This window comes from Oncorhynchus tshawytscha, linkage group LG20 (genome assembly GCF_018296145.1).
Source record: "Oncorhynchus tshawytscha isolate Ot180627B linkage group LG20, Otsh_v2.0, whole genome shotgun sequence".
NCBI classification, from domain to species: domain Eukaryota; kingdom Metazoa; phylum Chordata; class Actinopteri; order Salmoniformes; family Salmonidae; genus Oncorhynchus; species Oncorhynchus tshawytscha.
This window is the reverse complement of record NC_056448.1, coordinates 31406307-31427333: the sequence shown is the minus strand read 5'-3', so window position 1 is coordinate 31427333 and position 21027 is coordinate 31406307. Positions and strand designations below refer to the sequence as shown.

Sequence of the window (21027 nt, the reverse complement as noted above, 5' to 3'; positions counted from 1 at the left end):
TGTTGCCTACGGTAGGCCCACTGTATATCGAAAAATATGATGTGACTTACCGCCAGTAATTACATTTAGAGGATTGGAGGATTCTAAATTAAAACCAAAATCCGCCTCATGGGTTATCACAGTTGCGGCCGGCGCGAATATCTGTAGTCACGCATTTTGTATTGTGATGCGGTGACTTAGACAGCTGTGCCACTGGGTAGGTCCCATCCACAAAGTATCAAAATACAAAGAGGTGTTGGTAAAGGTATATTCAATCAATCAAATGTATTTATAAACCCCTTTTTACATCAGCTAATGTCACAAAGCGCTATATACAGAAACCTAGCCTAAAACCCCAAACAGCAAGCAATGCAGATGTAGAAGCACGGTGGCTAGGAAAAACTCCCTAGAATGGCAGGAACCTAGGAATAAACCTAGAGAGGAACCAGGCTCTCTCTGAGGGGTGGCCAGTCCTCTTCTGGCTGTGCCGGTGGAGATTATAACAGAACATGGCCAAGATGTTTAAACATTCATAGATGACCAGCAGGGTCAAATAATAATCATAGTGGTTGTAGAGGGTGCAACAGGTCAGCACCTCAGGAGTAAATGTCAGTGGACTTTTCTTAGCCGATCATTCAAAGTTAGAGACAGACGGTGCGGTAGAGAGAGAGTCCAAAACAGCATGTCCGTGACAAGGTAGCACGTCCGGTGAACAGGTCAGGGTTCCATAGCCGCAGGCAGAACAGTTGAAACTGGAGCAGCAGCACAACCAGGTGGACTGGGGACAGCAAGGAGTCATCAGGCCAAGTAGTCCTGAGGCATGGTCCTAGAGCTCAGGTCCTCCGAGAGAAGAGAAAGAGAAAGAGAGAGAAAGAGAGAAAGTTAGAGAGAATTAGAGGGTGCATACTTAAATTCACACAGGACACCAGATAAGACATGATAAATACTCCAGATATAACAGACTGACCCTAGCCCCCCGACACGTACATTTTTGCAGCATAAATACTGGAGGCTGAGACAGGAGAGGTTGGGAGACACTGTGACCCTGTCTGACTATACCCGCGGACAGGGCCAACCATGCAAAATATAACCCCACCCACTTTGCAAAAGCACAGCCCCCTGCTAATAGCTCATAATGTGCTATTATAATACTGTACATTTTTAGGTGGATTAAACTGAAATTTCAATCAATCACGGCCGGTTGTGATACAGCCAACCTAACTTAGAAATACATTTGACGATAGAATTCTCCCCTACCCTCCTTCTAGGCAAGTCTATTGTCCAGCTACCTGCTAATTAGCCATAATGGCGTTGTACAACGTAAACGGTGTGTTTGAGAGAGTATTTTCCAGTAAGCAACCATTTCTTTACCTTCATTAGACAACTTTGTTCCAATATTTCTGTAATTCAGTGATATTCATTCCCACAGTAATTCGTTATGGATCCATAAATAAATAAATATCTGCATTTTGAAAAAGTATTTTCATCATTATTTTATTAACGAAAGCATTAAGATGCCATTATTAGTTACATTGTTTTAGTTTGAACGTGCAGACTGGCACTAAAAACAGAGGGAACGTTTCCCTAGTTAGCTCCATTATTAGTGCAATGGTCCGTCTTCTGTACGCGGCTCTGCGGCCCATCCCCTGCCCTCGTGCCTTGAAACTTTCAGTGGATACAGCTGGAGAACTGCAAGGCGATCCAATTGTGCACCACTCGGAAGCCATGACCAATATGACCAATATTGTCCTGATAATAACAGGGTTAATATATCTGTGAGAATATCCAAGGGACTTTTATATAATTCTAAATTAATAATAATAATAATCACTTTTAAAAAAGAGCAATATTTTGGAGATGATTTGTTTTCAATAATGTAAAATGAGCGAGTAAAAGGCCATTCTCGAACATGGGGTGAGAAATTGTTACTAATTTGTAAATAAAGTCAGTTTGTTATTAAGAATGATTTATTTCTGTTTTTAGAGGGAGAGAAACCAAAAACCTACAGTCATCTCATGGGTCTTCCAACCAAGGCCAGCATGGTATTGAACCAGCATCTGTAGCAGCACAGCTTGCATTGCTATGCAGTGTCTTAGACACTCAGGTGCTGTACAATGTGACTGGTCGGGAGTGGACTACACTACTACAGTAAGAGCAAAATAAGCCTAACAAAATAAAATAATAAAAACCTTAGTGTAACAACAGTTTTAGTAAGTAATACTGAAGTCATGCTCAATTATCAGTTTCTATTTCAAATAAAATAAAATGTAATTATATTAGTCACGTCCGCTGAATACAATATGTGTAGGTAGACCTTACAGTGAAATGCTTACTGATGAGTCCCTAACCGACAATGCAGTTTTAAAAAATATGGATAAGAATAAGAGATGAAAGTAACTAGTAATTGAAGTGGAGCAATAAAAAATAAAATAAAAAATACAGGGGGGTGCCGGAAAAGAGTACATGTGCAGGGGCACCGGTTAGTTCAGGTAGTATGTACATGTAGGTAGAGTTCATTTAAGTGCCTATGCATAGATGACAACAGAGAGTGGCACTGATATGGGGGGGGGGCAATGTGAATAGTCTGGGTAGCCATTTGACTAGATGTTCAGGAGTCTTATGGCTTGGGGGTAGAAGCTGTTTAGAAGCCTCTTGGTCCTAGACTTGGCACTCTGGTACCGCGTGCCGTGTGGTAGCACGGCACGAGGATCAGCGTGGTTGATGTGTTGTTACCTACCCTTACCACCTGGGGGCGGCCCGTCAGGCAGTCCAGGATCCAGTTGCAGAGCGAGGTGTTTAGTCCCAGGGTCCTTAGCTTATTGATGAGCTTTGAGGGCTCTATGGTGTTAAACACTGAGCTGTCTTCAATGAATAGCATTCTCACATAGGTGTTCCTTCTGTCCAGTTGGGAAAGGGCAGTGTGGAGTGCAATAGAGACTGCATCATCTGTGGATCTGTTGGGGCGTTATGCAAATTGGAGTCGGTCTAGGGTTTCTGGGATGATGGTGTTGATGTGATCCATGACCAGCCTTTCAAAGCACTTCATGGCTACAGACGTGAGTGCTACTGGTTGGTAGTCATTTAGGCAGGTTACCTTAGTGTTCTTGGGCACAGTCACTATGGTGGTCTGCTGAAAATATGTTGGTATTACAGACTCGATAAAAAAACATGAGCTGGTGCAAACCCAGAATTAATTGTTTGTGTGGAGGTGCTGACGAATAAACTATATACTATCATTATAACACTCCATGTGTAATCTCACAACAATTTTATATGTATTTACCAATGTTTCTGCATCACTGTGCCTTTCTCAGGGTATTACAGACTCAGAAAGGGAGAGGTTGAAAATGTCAGTGAAGACACTTGTTAGTTGGTCAGCGCATGCTCCCAGTATACGTCCTGGTAATTAGTCTGGCCCTGTGGCCTTGTGAATGTTGACCTGTCTAAAAGGTCTTACTCTCATTGGCTGCGGAGACCGCGATCACACAGTCTTCCGCTACAGCTGGTGCTCTCGTGCATGTTTCAGTGTTATTTTCCTCGAAGCGAGCATAGTTTAGCTCGTCCGGTAGGCTTGTGTCACTGGGCAGCTCTCGGCTGTGCTTCCCTTTGTAGTCTGTAATGGTTTGCAGGCCCTGCCAGATCCAACGATTGTCAGAGCCGGTGTAGTACGATTTGATCTTAGTCCTGTATTGACGCTTTGTCTGTTTGATGGTTCGTCGGAGGGGATAGCGGGATTTCTTATAAGCTTCCGGGTTAGAGTCCCAGCTCTATCCTTTAGCCTAGTGCGGATGCTGCCTATAATCCATGATTTCTGGTTAGGGTATGTATTGCACTCATTGATGAAGACAATGACAGATATGGTATACTCCTCAATGCCATTTGAGGAATCCCGGAACATATTCCAGTCTGTGCTAGCAAAACAGTCCTGTAGCTTAGCATCTGCTTCATCTGACCACTTTTTTATTGATCTAGTCACTGGTGCTTCCTGTTTTTAATTTTTTCTTGTAAACAGGAATTAGGAGGATATAATTATGGTCAGATTTGCCAAATGGAGGGTGAGGGAGAGCTTTGTATGCATCTCTGTGTGTGGAGTATAGGTGGTCCAGAGTGCTTTTCCCTCTGGTTGCACATTAACATGTTGATAGAAATTAGGTAAAACTGATTTAAGTTTGCCAGCATTAAAGTCCCAGGCTACTAGGAGCTCCGCCTCTGGGTGAGTGTTTTCTTATGGCGGAATTCAGCTCATTCAATGCTATCTTGGTGCCAGCCTCTGACTGTGGTGGTAAGTAAAACAGCTACAAAGAATATAGATGAAAACGCTTTCAGTAGGTAATGTGGTCTGTAGCTTATGAGAAACTACCTCAGGCGAGCAATGGCTCGAGACTTCCTTAGATATTGTGCACCGGCTGTTGTTTACAAAAATACATAGACCTCCACCCCTTGTCTTACCAGATGCCGCTATTCTATCCTGCCCGCACATCATATAACCAGCCAGATGTATGTTGATATTGTTGTCGTTCAGCCACGACTCTGTGAAGCATAAGATGTTACAATTTTTTATGTCCCGTTGGTAGTTTAATCTTCCCAATAACTTGCGAGCAGAATTGAGGGGAGTGGGGGTTTATTCGATCACCTCCGACTCCTCAGCAGGCAGCCCGACCTCCGGCCTCTCTTTCTCCGCCTCCTCTTCACGCGGATCACTGGGGCCAGGTGTCGTATATCCTCCGCATTGGGTTCGTCAGAGTCGTGAAAGAAGAAAAAGGATTCTGCTAGTCTGTGGTGAGTTATCGCAGTCCTGATGTCTAGAAGTTATTTTCGGTCATAAGAGACTGTAGCATTAACATTATGTACAAAATAGTTTTTTAAAAATTTACAAACAACGCAGATAAAATAACAAAAAAACGCAATCAGTTGGGTCACGTAAAACGTCTGCTTTCTGCTCCAGCACCATTTTAGGTTTATGTCGCCCATTCATTGTCAGTTAGAGACACGGTAGGACCCAAAAGCATAATCAGTGCTCTAACTCCCCCTTGCGCTGGTCTGGGGCAATGAAGTGGTGATGCAGGGTACCGTACTAAACCACAAATTACCTCTAAGTAACGCAGCATAATCGCAAAACTTTTAGTGGAGCAACCACTGTATTCATGTGTCTGCGCCTATGTTTGTGTTGCTTCACAGTCCCCGCTGTTCCAAAAGGTGTATTTTTATCTGTTTTTAAATCTGATTCTACTGCTTGCATCAGTTACCTGATGTAGAATCGAGTTCCATGTAGTGATGGATCTATGTAGTTCTGTGCGCCTCGCATAGTCTGCTCTGGACTTGGGGACCGTGAAGAGACCTCTGGTGGCAAGTCTTGTCAGGAATGCATGGGTGTCTGAGCTGTGTGCTAGTCATTTAAACAGACAACATGTCAATACCACTCACAAATATAATTAGTGATGAAGTCAATCTCTCCTCCACTTTGAGCCAGAAGATATTGACATGCATATTTTTCATGTTTGCTCTCTGTGTACATCCAAGGGGGCCAGTCATGCTGCCCTGTTCTGAGCCAATTGCAATTTTCCTAAGCTTTGTGGTACTTGACCACACGACTGAACAGTCGTCCAGGTGCGACAAAACTAGAGCTTTGTTGATAGTGCTGTTAAGAAGGCAGAGCAGCACTTTATTATGGACAGACCTCTCCCCATTTTAGCTACTGTTGTATCAATATGACCATGACAGTTGCTCAATTTCCACATTTATTACAATATTTAGTTGAGGTTTAGGGTTTAGTGAATGGTTTATTCCAAATACAATGCTTTTAGTTTTTGAAATATTTAGGACTAACTTATTCCTTGCCACCCATTCTGAAACTAACTGCGGCTCTTTGTTAAGGGTTGCAGTCATTTCAGTTGCTGTAGTAGCTGATGTATAGTGTTGAGTCATCCGCAGACATGGACACACTTTGCTCAAAGTCAATTTATTAATGGGTGCATGCTTATTAGCAACTTAGCAACTGGGAACGAACGAACTCCGGGAACACCGGATAACGACAAACGACAAGACAGAGATGCATTCAACATGCGCGAACACCGTCCAGCCCCCGGCTTAGAAAATATAAACATTCTACTCTGCGTTTCCCCCAGTTTCTTACGTATGCTGGCTACCTGCGTTATAAAGGAAGCCACCTCAAGCCTATAATCCTCGGCAAGCAAACAATTGCCGCCTTGGAACTCTGAGTGATCCAGTTTGTCCTGAAACAAAGCGTAGTAGATACAGCTCCTACAGCGTTGGAACTCTGAGTGATCCAGTTTGTCCTGAAACAAAGAGTAGTTGATACAGCTCCTACAGCATTGGAACTCTGAGTGATCCAGTTTGTCCTGAAACAAAGCGTAGTAGATACAGCTCCTACAGCGTTGGAACTCTGAGTGATCCAGTTTGTCCTGAAACAAAGAACTCTGAGTGATCCAGTTTGTCCTGAAACAAAGAGTAGTTGATACAGCTCCTACAGCATTGGAACTCTGAGTGATCCAGTTTGTCCTGAAACAAAGCGTAGTAGATACAGCTCCTACAGCGTTGGAACTCTGAGTGATCCAGTTTGTCCTGAAACAAAGAGTAGTTGATACAGCTCCTACAGCGTTGGAACTCTGAGTGATCCAGTTTGTCCTGAAACAAAGCGTAGTTGATACAGCTCCTACAGCGTTGGAACTCTGAGTGATCCAGTTTGTCCTGAAACAAAGCGTAGTAGATACAGCTCCTACAGCGCTGGAACCGTTCATTTACTTCTCCAGACAAAGAGGCTCCATTGGAAAAGTCATCTGGGACTAACTTAGCAGTTTAGCTAGGTTAGCGGCTCTTTCAACTAGACTCCAACCTGTCCGTTAAGTGGTTTTTCGGGACTAGAAATAGCGGTCCTAGCTGTCTAAGCAAACCGCGTTGCGGAATCCATGCAGAAACAAGTTCTGTATTCATGTCCAACATGATTGGTTATGTTTTAGTTAAAATAACTAACCGAGTGTTTCCAGTATACAGTGTTCAGCTGCGTACTCTGATGACGTAAGGACCATGAGCATCGAGTTGGAATGGAGTGAAATTGACACACAGCAAGCTGAAGAGTGTATGGTTGAGACTGGATAACGGTTTCATATTTGTGTTTTCTTTCATGGGAGCTACCAAATGCAGTGACTGGTAAATGTCCATTCAGACATGTACATGCACACACACACACACACACACACACACACACACACACACACACACACACACACACACACACACACACACACACACACACACACACACACACACACACACAGTCCTCTTATCTCAGTATTCTTGGGATCTGTTTTGTTGATCAGAGTGTGTCCTTTAAGTGCTTGGTTTGTGAGGACCCAGCTGCTGTCTTTAAAGTTATGTGACAGAGCATGGGTTAACACATCCAGACCGAGCATCCTGCTGCATTGAGGGGTCCTCTCACTTACTGTAGCAGGGTGACTTCTGGGAACTGACTGGCAGGTGAGGAAATTATGTGTATTTTGGTTTTTGTGAAAGATGCACGGTGCAGTACCAAGCTGTTGAATGGCTTCGGTGGGGTTTTCTCTGAGCAACAAGGGGGTCTCTTTCCCTCAAGGAGGGGCTCTGATTGGTCACCACTAACACCTTCTCTCTTTCTCTCCTTCTCTTTCTCACTTCTTTCTCATTCATTCTTTCATTCATTCATTCTCTCTCCTTCCCTCTCTCCCATCCCTTTTTTCTCTCTCTCTCTCTGTCTCTCTCTCTCTCTCTCTCCTTCACTCTCTCTCTCTGTCTCTCTCTCTCTGCAGGGTTGAAGCAGATTCATGCCTTGTCCATCCAGGGTAACTATGAGTTGAGGATTGACCTGGAGGACTTTGACAACAGTACAGCCTACGCCCAGTACGAGACCTTTGGAGTGGGCCTGTTCTCTGTGGACCCGGATGATGATGGATACCCACTGACAGTTGGAGATTACTCCGGAAACGCAGGTACGTGGTTATATCTGACTGACCAGTTCCTGTTGGGGATCAAGAAAGTATATACCTAAAAAACTTAACATTGATGTTTGATTCAAATCATAGATTAGGTCATTGTAGACCTAGACATCAATCAAAGGGTAAAGCACCCCAAACACAAACATTTAAGCCTCAGATTTACTTCTCAAATACTACGATTATAACTCAGCAATGCATTGACTCTATCTATCGTCATATCTGCTGTGTCATCTGCAGTAGTCTTGTTAATATTGTTAAGTGCTGAGGGGGTGAGGGAGGGAGGCAGAAAAGGAGGGAGAAATGGAGGGAGTGTTTGGTTTTGGTCTCCACTGTATTGTGTTAATGCCCGATGATTTAACAATGTAGACAGACAGACTGAGGGGGACAAAGAGTATATATCTGTTCCCCAAATGTCACATCTCACCCAGTGCCCCGTCCCGTGAATAAATTACTACACAATGAATTACTGTGGTTGACCTGCAGCGTAAACAAAACACTGTCTCATGTTAGTCGCTACAAAGAAGCAATTTTAAGAACCTTTGGGTCGCTTAGCACAGCACACAGACAGAGAAGGGGGACAGATGAGAGAGGAGGGATGGGGGAACGACGAGGGAGAAGAGAGAGAGAGGGAGAGAGAAGGTAAAGAAGGACACAATCAGGTTTTGGAGAGAGAGAGAGAGATGGGTTGTTTAAATGGCTTATAGCTTCTCCTACTGCAATGAAACTGACCTTCAACTGACAACGTGCCTGTTGGACATTTGAATCCCACCGCGCACACACACACACACACACACACACACACACACACACACACACACACACACACACACACACACACACACACACACACACACACACACACACACACACAATTTCCTCTGATCTGAGATCTGTAGACAGGTAGTTATTGTGGCTAGAAGCTGCTGGATCTTAATGGTGTTCAGTGGAGCCGCCCATCCCATCCCCTTCCCTTTACCCAGACAAGGTGACACTGAGCGGGCTGCAAATGAGACTCTAAGTGCCCCTAGCCTGGTTCATCTCTCTCTCCCCTTCTTTAGTTTCATCCGGTAACCATCATCATGCTGTCACGATGGGTTGTATGTTTTGATCTTTTTTCTCTGTTTTGCCATTTCTTCTACCGGAACTAATTGCACCATGGGTTACCGTGGAAACGGCAAATTGAGAGAGGGTTGGGAGGGTTTGGTTGGAGGGGAGAAGGGAGTATCAGTGGCCACACCCAGCCTGGGGATTTAAACGCTTAAGATGCCCAGACGAGCTGCTAGCGAACACCTCACCGCTGGAGAGGAGGGGTTTTATCCCCCTCTGGTCACAGACACAGCATGAAGCATTATACAGAGGGAGATAGGGAGTGAGGGAAAGAGTGAAAAACACACAGGGAGAGGTAGAGTAATGTAAAAATCCACATCCAGGCACTCGTATACTTTTGTTTATTGAAAGCCTGAAGAGTTGCTATGAAACACCAATAACAAGTACATTATTCTCTGAAATCGTTTATTGTGTGGTACAGAATGTCATCACTCAATATCCCCATGTGCAGTGCCGCTGACAATAAGCCAACCACCCAAGTATGACATTCAGCGCAAAGCCGTAGCCTATACAGATGTAGGATCTTAATTTGATCACTATTTTTTTCCTGAGAGTTTTCCTTCACAACCGGAAATGCAAACTTGTAGTATATTTACGTTTTTAAAAAGGCTTCTAATGTTTGTAATTTCCAATTTGAAATTTCAAACTTGATTTGCCGCAACAAAAAATGCATCAACCCTCAAATAATTATAATCCACATAATGATTCACATCACCTGCTACTACAGGATTATTTCCTGCTGTAGCAAACTGACTCAAATGAAGATCCTACATCTGTAGCTAACTGTGTCATGTACCTCTCTTTAGTTCTATTTCTGCTGTAGCTACAAAGATCCTCATCGTGTGTGTGTGTGTGTGTGTGTGTGTGTGTGTGTGTGTGTGTGTGTGTGTGTGTGTGTGTGTGTGTGCGTGCGTGCTGTGACAGTTGTGTGGTGATCGGATCGTTAGGGATGTGATATTAGCAGAAGGATAAAAAGGTCAGCGTAGAGCCCTTTGATAAATAAACAACATAGTGTTGTAACACTACAATTTATGTAATGAGGACTGATCTTCTAGAAAGGACAGGAGGCATCTCTCTCTGATCTCACGTAATTTATGGAAATTATTGATTGTAAAATCCTCAGTCATTTAGGTAAATGAATGGGAAAGCAGTGCTGCTCTCTGATGTAAGAGATCTCTGGACAAATACATTAGTTGAACTAGGAAGGACCAATCAAAGCACTGAGAAGTTGAAACCTATTTTATCAGCCTCTCTCAATTATCTTCTTCTTTTTTGTCTTCCCATCTATCTTCTATTTCTCCTCTGTTCATCCTTGTCCTTTGACTGTGTGTGTGTGTGTGTGTGTGTGTGTGTGTGTGTGTGTGCATATATGTAAATATGGTTGTGTGTTTGTTTGTACATGAATGCAACATAAATGTGTCCTTCACTCATCCAATCCACCCCCCACCCTCCACCACCAACCCGCTCCCTTTCACCATACAGGCGATGCTCTGCTCAAGCACAACGGGATGAAGTTCACAACCAAAGACAAGGACAACGACCACTCAGAGAACAACTGTGCCTCCTTCTACCACGGCGCGTGGTGGTACCGCAACTGCCACACGTCCAACCTGAACGGACAGTACCTCCGCGGGCAGCACACCTCCTATGCTGACGGCATCGAGTGGTCCACCTGGACCGGCTGGCAGTACTCCCTCAAGTTCTCTGAGATGAAGATACGACCCGCGCGCGACGAGAGCAAATGAGTATATGACGCAATAACAGAGGAAAGGAGTTGAAAGTGTTCAGAGTAATAAAACCACACCCTCAGATACTGTTTACTGAATGACTAAAAGGATTGACATCTTTGATTGGTTTACTACTATTCTCTACTGTTTCCTGTGGAGCCCTTGTCCCTCTCCACCACCTCCCAGCCCCGCCCAACTTCATGTGCCCCACCCCTACCCGTAGTCCCCTATCGCCTACTAGTGTTGTGCTGAGGCTTTTTGTGCCCCCCTCCCACCCACACACTTGAGTCTGATTCACTCTGTTCATCACTCTTTCTATTAGTGCTTCATTTATATCTAGTTATTAATCAAGTATCTGTCTATTCCTTCTGAGCCTTGACCTTGTCCTTGACCTGTCTCCTGTGTTTGTTGTGCCCTGTAACCAGTATTCCTATTCCCACAGTCCTTTGCTGCGTTGCTGCCAGTCAGCGAAGCGTGGCGTTACCGTGTGACCTTAGAACAAGTGACTGATTCATGATATGTCAGAAACGGAGATGTGACATTACAGTTGGAACACACACACACACAGACACACACACAAACTTACACACACACACACATACACACACGCATACACACACGCACACACACGCATACACACATACACACACGCATACACACACGCATACACACACGCACACACACGCATACACACACGCATACACACACGCACACACACACACAAACTTACACACACACACACATACACACACGCATACACACACGCACACACACGCATACACACATACACACACGCATACACACACGCACACACACACACACCCTGCCCCCTGAAGCTACAATATGACCACAGCAAAACTCTGTCACCTAAAGTGACCCGGCTGCATTGGCCTCCCAGCCAGAATGGCCCAACCCACAGTACTGCTTACGTGTCCCTTTATTTCAGATAGTCTCGGTAGGAGGCACAGCGCAATGGAACAGCTGCACCAGTGTAGAGAGGGAACGGTTGAAATAAAAGGAGACAGAAGATTGAAAGAGGGGGGGGAGAGAGAGAGAGAGAGGGGGGAGCGAGAGAGAGAGAGAGAGAGAGAGAGAGAGAGAGAGAGGGGGAGCGAGAGAGAGAGAGGGGGAGAGGGGGAGAGAGAGAGGACAGGTCAAACAGAGGGGTCGAAGGGAATGACTTAATGAAAAGGCGACTAAGAAAATGGGAATATACAGAGAAAAAGAAAGATGGAGGAGAGGTTATGGAGGGCTGAGCAAGAAGGGATGAGTAAACAAGAGGGAACCGATCTCAATCATCTGACTGAGGCTATTAGGGAGCATATTGGGCACTTAGTCTGATCACCAACCAAGTTACTACTTCTACAGTACCCCAGATGGTAATGCTGCAGTGTGTGTTAGTGTCTGCGTGCATGCATGCAAGTGTGCTTGTCTTCTAATCACTCTCCCAGTCACCCTAAGAGTCAATTTCAGTGATCCATTTGAGCTCCCAGTCAGTCAGACAAACAGCCTATGTAAAAATGATATGATGAAGGTTATCAAGTTCCCATTGGTAGTGGGTGAATGTAGGAGGCAGCAGAATGGAAAAGAGGAAAATACAGGGAAAAGAATGGGGTGAAGTGACAAGGTGCCTCTGATGGCCTACCATAGAAAGAACGAGAGGAAGAAAGGTTATTGGACTGCTACCTTCCAGAGCCAGGAGTGTCATGACAGAGAGGGTGGTCTGTTATTCATCTGTTCCTTTAGGGAGTAGAGCATGTTTTAACCTTTGCCACCACAACCACAAGGTTAAATAGTCCCCTACATCCCTGAGCATTTCAATTCTATTCTTGTGCTTTCACAATCAGCTCTATAGTTGATAGAAGCTGCTTCACACATGGACACACACACATACAAACACACTGACACACAAACACACACTGACACACAAACACACACTGACACACACACACACACTGACACACACACACACACTCTGATAACAGTCCTTTAACGTAGCTACATACACATTCTGTTTTCATCTCATCCTTTATGTTCAATTCATCCATATCTCTTTTTTTATCCACCTCACCTCTCATCTCCTCTCCCTCTCCTCCACTCCCCTCTCTACTCCATCTCCCCTCTCTCCTCCTCTCCTTCTCTACTTCTCTCCCTCTCCTCCTCTCCCCATTTCCCCATCTCCTGTAATATTTTATGTTCTGTAATCTAACCATGTCTAGCTGGATGTCTAGGTTTTCTGCTAGGGTGACCCAGGATCTTTTCTTCTGGCTCTAGCAGAGGAACTGTTGCTGTAAAATACAGTTTGCCGCTATCGACCGATCCCGCAACCATGATTTTCTTTCTGAATAGGAGCTCAAAAACTTGTCGGGAACGGCGACAACAAAAAAAGATGTATTGTCTGTAAAGTATTATAAAAAAGAAAAAGAGCACAACATCAGAAGTTTTGTAACAATGAAATTGTGGAATTCTGAATATTTTTTTCCATTTGTTGTTTTCAATCTGGATTTTCTTTAGATGTACTGAAAGCTTTAAAGATATGTGTAGATTTATTGTACAGTGTGTATGACCTTTAGAGCATGTCCAACTGTTTTCATACTATGCCAAAAGACAAAAGAGAACTCAAGCACAGAGACTTTACAAATTACAAGTCAAAAGAAGAAAAACAAAACAAAACCAGAGCCCTTATTTCTCCTCTTTTACCGGACTGGGCACAAGAGAGGGTGTGGCCAGCTATAGTTTTGGGGGAGGGGCATGTGAGAAAGAGGAGGGGTTTAGTAAGCACATGAGGGCATGCCCACTATTAAAAAAACAGCACAAATTAATCTAAACTGAAGCGATGTCAATGGCACATCTGGGGGACAATGTGGCTCTGTTGGACATTATGGGGACGTCTTTGATCTGGTCAGATATTTTGTCTCTACTTGATATACTGGCTCTATGGGACACACCAAATCTGGAGGACATTTTGATCTGCCCGTTCTGCCAGTGGGCCAACAAGCATAGTGATGAGCATTGCTCCTCAAGACACTGGATTGGCTATGTGTTTTATCCTGGTTCTTTTTCCAGTACAGGACAGAGTGTGTGTCTGGACTGCAGCACCCACAGAGCTCCAGCTCCACGCAGCCAACTATCCACAGAAACCTGCTCAGTCTCAGTCAGCCATAGAGGCTGAGTCAGTGAGTCTCAGTTCACCAGGAGTCCTGCGTTGGTAACACAGAGCAGAGTCAGAGTCCATCCACTCCTACAGTCAGCTAGTCTGCCTCTTCTACCACTACTCAGCTCTGAAGCCAAACATCAAAGAACCAACCGTCTAATCATATTATCAATGCATTATTAACACTCATCACGTTACCATGGAAACAGAATTACATGGGAGAGTTTGATGACAACAATTTGTGTTAGGGTAGAAGATAAGAGATGATCATTTCATAGGGTTTCACAGAAGAGAGGATTTCAAAGGGTGGTGTGCAAGTTAAAATGGATAAACGTATAAAGTTGAATGAGATACTGGAATGAGTCAGACTGATGTCTTGATGTGACTGACTGACCAGGAGGACATTCATTTCTCTTTCTGTGTGTCTGTGTGTGAGAGTGTGTAGGTTTGTGTGTATGTGTGCGATGTGTGTGTGCGTGTCTGTGTGTGAGAGAGAGAGAAAGGAACTGTAGGAATTCATCAAAGTAAATGTGATGCTTATGTACAACTTGCCTCCCTGCTATTTGTGTTGATAACAGAGAGATATAAATGAACCATTAAGTCATGTGATAACTGATTCCATAGTGGCTCACGCCCTTCTGGTTATGTGTTGAACTGGACTTCTCATTTTATCCCCGACTCCCCTTCTAATGTAAAACCTTCAGCGACAAATAGTGCACGTTATACGTTTTATCAACGTACTGTACACCCACACCAACCCCCACTTAGAAACCCCACAGTCATTGTTCCAAAGCCCCCACCCCAACCTTTACTTCTTTCATTTCCAGTCTGCTGTTACGAGCACCATCCACCCTTCCTCCTCCCCGTTTAAATTCTAGCAGGATCTTGGCTCCAGCAGTCAATGTGATAGAGGAGTATGAACAAAAGAGTTATCCCTCGCTCCCTCTCATTCCCTCTCTCCCTCTTATTATCATCAGAATCAGCAGAGTACTGATCAATCCGTCCGTTCTCGCACCCTCCATCTCGGTCCTCCATTTATCCACTTTTCCAACACCATCTCTCCTTCCCACAACCTTCTCTGTTCCCCCTCCATTTTTAACACACTCTCCATTCCCCTAACCCCTCCATTTCCCCACCCTCCTTCATCTATCCATTTCCCCACTCCTCCATCCCTTCGTTCCCCCAACCCAACCTCTCTCAGCTCCCCACTCCCCTAATCCCCAACAGAACCAACTCTCTTTTCATTTTCTCTCGGTGAAGTAATATAGATTGTTTTGCGGAATCTTGATACTGTGTTTTAATGTCTTGTCAACATTTAATAAACATCACATTTTATAAGTGAAACATTTCTTCATGTTTGTACTCTGTGTGTGTCTTGTGCAATGTGTTTGTGCATGCATGTGCGTGCGTGTGTGTGTGTGTGTGTGTGTGTGTGTGTGTGTGTACAACATCAGGACCTGTTCATGGCCTTTGTCGACCTCTCCAAGGCTTTCGACACTGTGAACAGGGAACTACTATGGGACATACTACTCAGATTTGTCAACATCCTTTGCCAGTTCCATGATGGGATGGTGGCCATAGGAGGGAAAGAGTCAGTGCCCTTTGGAGTAAGCATCGGTTTGAGGCAGGGGTGTGTGCTGGCACCTGTACTCTTTAACATCTTCCTCCTATGTGTCACCCAGCTTCTCAACAAGGACCTTGAGGACAGTAGCGCAGTTGCGGTGGACTTCAGGCTGGATGGAAACCTATTCAACATCAGAAGGCTCCAAGCAACCACCAAGGTTTTGTCAGAGTATGTTCTTTAGGTGCAGTAAGCTGACTGTGCTCTCATGGCCCACCCTAATGGCTGTGAGGGTCTATAGCAGGATGGGACTGTCTATCAACACCACCAACACAGTGGTCTGCCAATGGAGATCCAGCCCTCCACCCACCATGCCTGTCTTCACCATTGGACACAAATCACTGGCAATAGTCCCGTCATTCAAATACATGGGGAGCAACCTCGTAAAACAGGATCAAGAAAGCATCAGCTGCCTTGTGACAACTCAGACACATGGTCTTCCAAAACAGGGATCTCCACCTCCACACCAAAGTCACTGTCTATCAAGGCGTCTGCATCACCACACTTCTTTATAACTGTGAAGCCTGAGTCACCTACTGTCGCCATAACAAGCAGCTGATTCCACATAAGATGCCTGCAGTGCACCCTGGGAATCACCTGGTGCGACCATGTGCCCCTTACAGAAATACTTGCTAAGACCAACTGCAAGAGTATGGAGGCCATGGTCAACCAACGCCAACTGCGCTGTCTTGGGCATGTCAATAGAATGTCTCAGGAGCAGGGAAGATCCTGTATGGCCAGCTACACTTTGGCCGGCGGTCTACAGAGGGGCAGATGAAAATGCTACAAGGACCAGCTGAAAACGTCGTTGAATTATTGCAACATTAAACCCACAGACCTGGAGGACACAGCTGACAGAACGGTGTACAGAGATGGGAGGAGGAGAAGAGCACAAAGAAACAGCAGAACAGCCCAGGAGACATACAACCATGACTGGCCACGCCAACACAGACTGCACATGCCCCAGTTGCAATAAAGTTTGTGAATCTTGGTTTGGACTCAACAGTCACCTAAGGATTCACTGTTAACTCAGAAGTGGAAGTCATCATCGGATACTATGGGCTACCATAACGAACAAAGATGTGCACGTGTGCCTGCATGTGTGTGTGTCTTTCTGTGTTGTACAAAGCAGTAGAACATTCTATTGTTGTTATCGATAAATGTCACAATAAGGTGAAGAGCATTAGATGTTCCTGCTGGCAAAAACCATGTACCGTTTTCAAGGGATTGTTAAATACATGTTAACTTTGATTGTAATAGCATCACCTCTTGAAGAGCCTAGCTCTATCATCAGAGTTATATACTTAGCAAGTAATTGCATGATTTTCAGTAAACATAATTTGATCATGTAATTTCAGATATGTGATGGTAGCCTCACAATATCTCTTAATATTGGCCATCATTAAATTGATATTTGAGTGATATAAAATAAATGTGAACTATACCCGACAAGTATGAGTGGTTTAGGTAAATTTCCCATCCTTAGAGGCGGCAGGTAGTCTAGTGGCGGCAAGTTCGCTGGGGAGCGGCAGGTATCCTAGGGGAGGCAGGTAGCCTAGGGGTGGCAGATAGCCTAGGGGCGGCAGGTTGACTGGAGAGCGGCAGGTAGCCTAGGGGCGGCAGGTAGCCTAGGGGCGGCAGGTTGATTGCGGGGCGGCAGGTTGACTGGGGAGCGGCAGGTTGACTGTAGAGCGGCAGTTTGACTGGAGAGCGGCAGGTTGACTGGAGAGGGGCGGCAGGTTGCCTGGAGAGCGGCAGGTTGACTGTAGAGCGGCCAGGTTGACTGTAGGGCGGCAGGTTGATTGCCTAGGGGCGGCAGGTTGACTGGGGAGGGCGGCAGGTTGACTGTAGAGCGGCAGGTTGACTGGAGAGCGGCAGGTTGACTGGAGAGCGGCAGGTTGACTAGGGAGAGCTGGAGGTAGCCGGCAGGTAGCCTAGGGGCGGCCAGGTAGCCTAGGGGCGGCAGGTAGCCTAGGGGCGGCAGGTAGCCTAGGGGCGGCAGGTAGCCTAGGGGCGGCAGGTAGCCTAGGGGCGGTAGGTAGCCTAGGGGCGGTAGGTAGCCTAGGGGCGGCAGGTAGCCTAGGGGCGGCAGGTAGCCTAGGGGTGGCAGGTAGCTGAAACGTTGCCGGATTGAATCCCCGAGCTGACAAGGTAAAAATCTGTCATTCTGCCCCTGAACAAGGCAGTTAACCCACTGTTCCCCGAATGCCGTCATTGTAAATAAGAATTTGTTCCTAACTGACTTGCCTAGTTAAGTAAAACAAATTGTGGACACTGCCTGTCAAGCAGCAGAAGGGTGCATTTGCCCATGTCCCAGCCAGGTCATCCACAACAGTAAGCACTGTAACTTTCAAGTAGGTTTCAGTTTTGCTAGGGCGATGTGGATGCAGATGGAGGATGGGTGTAAGCATCTGGTGCCAAATGTCACATGTTTGTATGCAGCAATAAAAAGTTGTTTTTGAGATTTTAGTCTATCCCACACCTTAACCCTTAACTTAACCATTCTAGCTCCGATGGTGCAGTAATATCTAACAAGTAATATCGAATATTTTCACAACATATACCCAAAATACACTTAAATCTAAGTAAGGAATGGAATATATATACATACATGTCAGAGTGGCATTGGACTAAAAGTGGCATAGTATAGAATACAGTATATTCATATGAGATGGGTGATGCAATATTTACACACAATTAAAGTGACTAAGATACCGTAGAATAGTATAGAATACAGTATATTCATATGAGATGGGTGATGCAATATTTACACACAATTAAAGTGACTAAGATACCGTAGAATAGTATAGATTACAGTATATACATATGAGATGAGTAATGCAAGATACAGAGACTATTAAAGTGGCTCGTGTTTCATTTCCTTATAGTGCCAATTATTTCTAATCTATGTCTATAGGCAGCCACCTCTGATGTGCTAGTGATGGCTGTTTAGCAGTCTCACAGCCTTGAGATAGAAGCAGTGGAGTAGGGGCCTAAGGGCACACAGTGTGTTGTGAAATCTGTGAATGTATTGTAATGTTTTTAAAATAGTATAAACTGCCTTAATTTTGCTGGACCCCAGGAAGAGCAGTTAAATAAATACAAATACAAATAGAAGCTGTTTTTCAGTCTCAGCTTTGATGCACCTATAGTGACCTCGCCTTCTGGATGATAGCGGGTGAACAGGCAGTGGCTCAGGTGGTTGATATCTTTGATGATCTTTTTGGCCTTCCTATGGCATCGGGAGGGTGTGAAGTTTGCCCCCGGTAATGCGTTGGGCAGGCCGCACCACTCTCTGGAGAGCTTTGCGGTTGTGGGAGGTGCAGTTGCCGTACCAGGCGGTGATACAGCTCGACAAGATGCTCTCAATTGTGCATCTGTAAAAGTTTGTGAGGGTTTTAGATGTTAAGTCAAATGTCTTTAGCCTCCTGAGGTTGAAGAGGTGATGTTGCGGCTTCTTCACCACACTGTCTGTGTGTGTGGACCATTTCAATTTGTCAGTGGTGTGTACGCTGAAGAACCTGAAGCTTTCCACCTTCTCCACTACAGTCCCATCGATGTGGATAGGGGGGTGCTTCCTCTGCTGTTTCCCAAGGTCCACGATCATCTCCTTAGTTTTGTTGACGTTGAGTGAGAGGTTATTTTCCTGGCACCACACTCCCAGAGCCCTCACCTCCTCCCTGTAGGCTGTCTCATCGTTGTTGGTAATCAAGCCTACTACTATTGTGTCGTCTGCAAACTTGATGATTGAGTTGGAGGCGTGCTTTTCCATGCAGTCATGGGTGAACAGGGAGTACAGTAGGGTAATATGGTGTTGAATGCTGAGCTATAGTCAATGAATATCATTCTTACATTGGTATGCCTCTTGTCCAGATGGGACAGGGAAGTGTGCAGTGTGGTGGTGATTGCGTCGTCTGTGGATTTATTTGGGCGGTAAGCAAATTGAAGTGGGTCTAGGGTGGCAGGTAAGGTGGAGGTGATATGATCCTTGACTAGTCTCTCAAAGCACTTCATGATGACAGAGGTGAGTGCTACTGGGCGATAGTCATTTAGTTCAATTACCTTTGCTTTCTTAGATACAGGGACAACGGTGGCCATCTTGAAGCATGTGGGGACAACAGACTGGAATAGGGAGAGATTGAATATATCTGTAAACACACCAGCCAACTGGTCTGCACATTCTCTGAGGACGCAGATAGGAATACCATCTGCGCCAGCAGCTGAGGGTTAATAACAAGCTTAAATGTCTTACTCATGTCGGCCACGGAGAAGGAGAGCTCACAGTCCTAGATAGCGGGCCGCGTCGGTGGCACTGTATTATCCTCAGAGTGAGGAAAGAAGGTATTCAGCCTGTCCGGTAGCAAGATGTCGGTGTCCGTGACGTGGCTGGTTTTCCTTTTATAATATGTGATTGTCTGTAGACCCTGCCACATACGTCTTGTGTCTGAGCCATTGAACTGGGACTCAACTTTGTTCCTATGCCGACATTTAGCCTGCTTGATTGCTTTCTGGACGGAATAACAACACTACTTGTATTCTTCCATATTCCAAGTCTTCTAGCCCTGGTTAAATGCATTGGTTCGCGCTTTCAGTTTTGCGCGAATGCTCCTATCTATCCGCGGTTTCTGGTTGGGGTAGGTTGTAATAGTCCTATGCACTTCCTGATGAACTATTTCACCGTATTGGTATATGTGTCGATATTATTTTCTGAAGCTACTCTGAACATATCCCAGTCTGCGTGATCAAAACAATCTTGAAGCATGGATTCCGATTGGTCAGACCAGCGCTGAATAGTCCTTACCACGAGTTCTTCCTGTACATTAGAGCGTCTAGCTTGAGAAACAGATGCCTCATGAGTCCTCAACTGGCAGCTTCATTAAATAGTACCCGCAAAACACCAGTCTCAACATCAACAGTGAAGAAGGCGACTCCGGGATGCTGGCCTTCTAGGCAGAGTTGCAAAAAAAAAAGCCATATCTCAGACTGGCCAATAAAAATAAAAGATGAACATGGGCAAAAGAACACAAACACTGTACAGAGGAACTCTGCCTAGAAGGCCAGCATCCCGGACTCACCTCTTCACTGTTGACGTTGAGACTGGTCTGGTGGTTGGCAACGGAAGATAACCCTACCACAATATAGCCGGCTTCAACCCAAAAATGTTTTCCTGTCAACAAAGGCATGTATAGTCTCTATGAACTCTACTTATCAGATGTAAAGTGAAATGTGACCCCCCTTGTCCGAACCGCATGATATTCCTTCTGAGTTAGACAGATGGCTGCCATTAGACTACACACTTCACGTGAGGCTTCACAACATTTACCACTGTCTACACACAGCAGGTATATGGTGTGGTTCAGACAAAAGTTGGATTCAGACATTTATTCGATAGCAAGAGTCACATTTCACTTTACTATTTCACTTTACTATATTGTGGTAGGGTTATTTTCC

At 45.0% G+C, this 21027-nt stretch overlaps 1 protein-coding gene across 2 annotated transcripts in view; it reads left to right on the top strand.

Annotated features, from left to right (window-relative positions):
• LOC112220220 (fibrinogen C domain-containing protein 1-like) overlaps positions 1-11431 on the top strand; it is a 239916-nt gene extending 228485 nt beyond the window's left edge. For both annotated transcript variants that reach the window (XM_042302493.1, XM_042302492.1), the window contains 2 exons: positions 7782-7961; positions 10557-11431. In XM_042302493.1, coding sequence (XP_042158427.1) covers positions 7782-7961; positions 10557-10819 — 443 coding nt within the window. In that variant the 3' untranslated portion in view covers positions 10820-11431. The remainder of the gene's footprint in view (positions 1-7781; positions 7962-10556) is intronic.
• The last annotated feature ends 9596 nt before the right edge of the window (positions 11432-21027 follow it).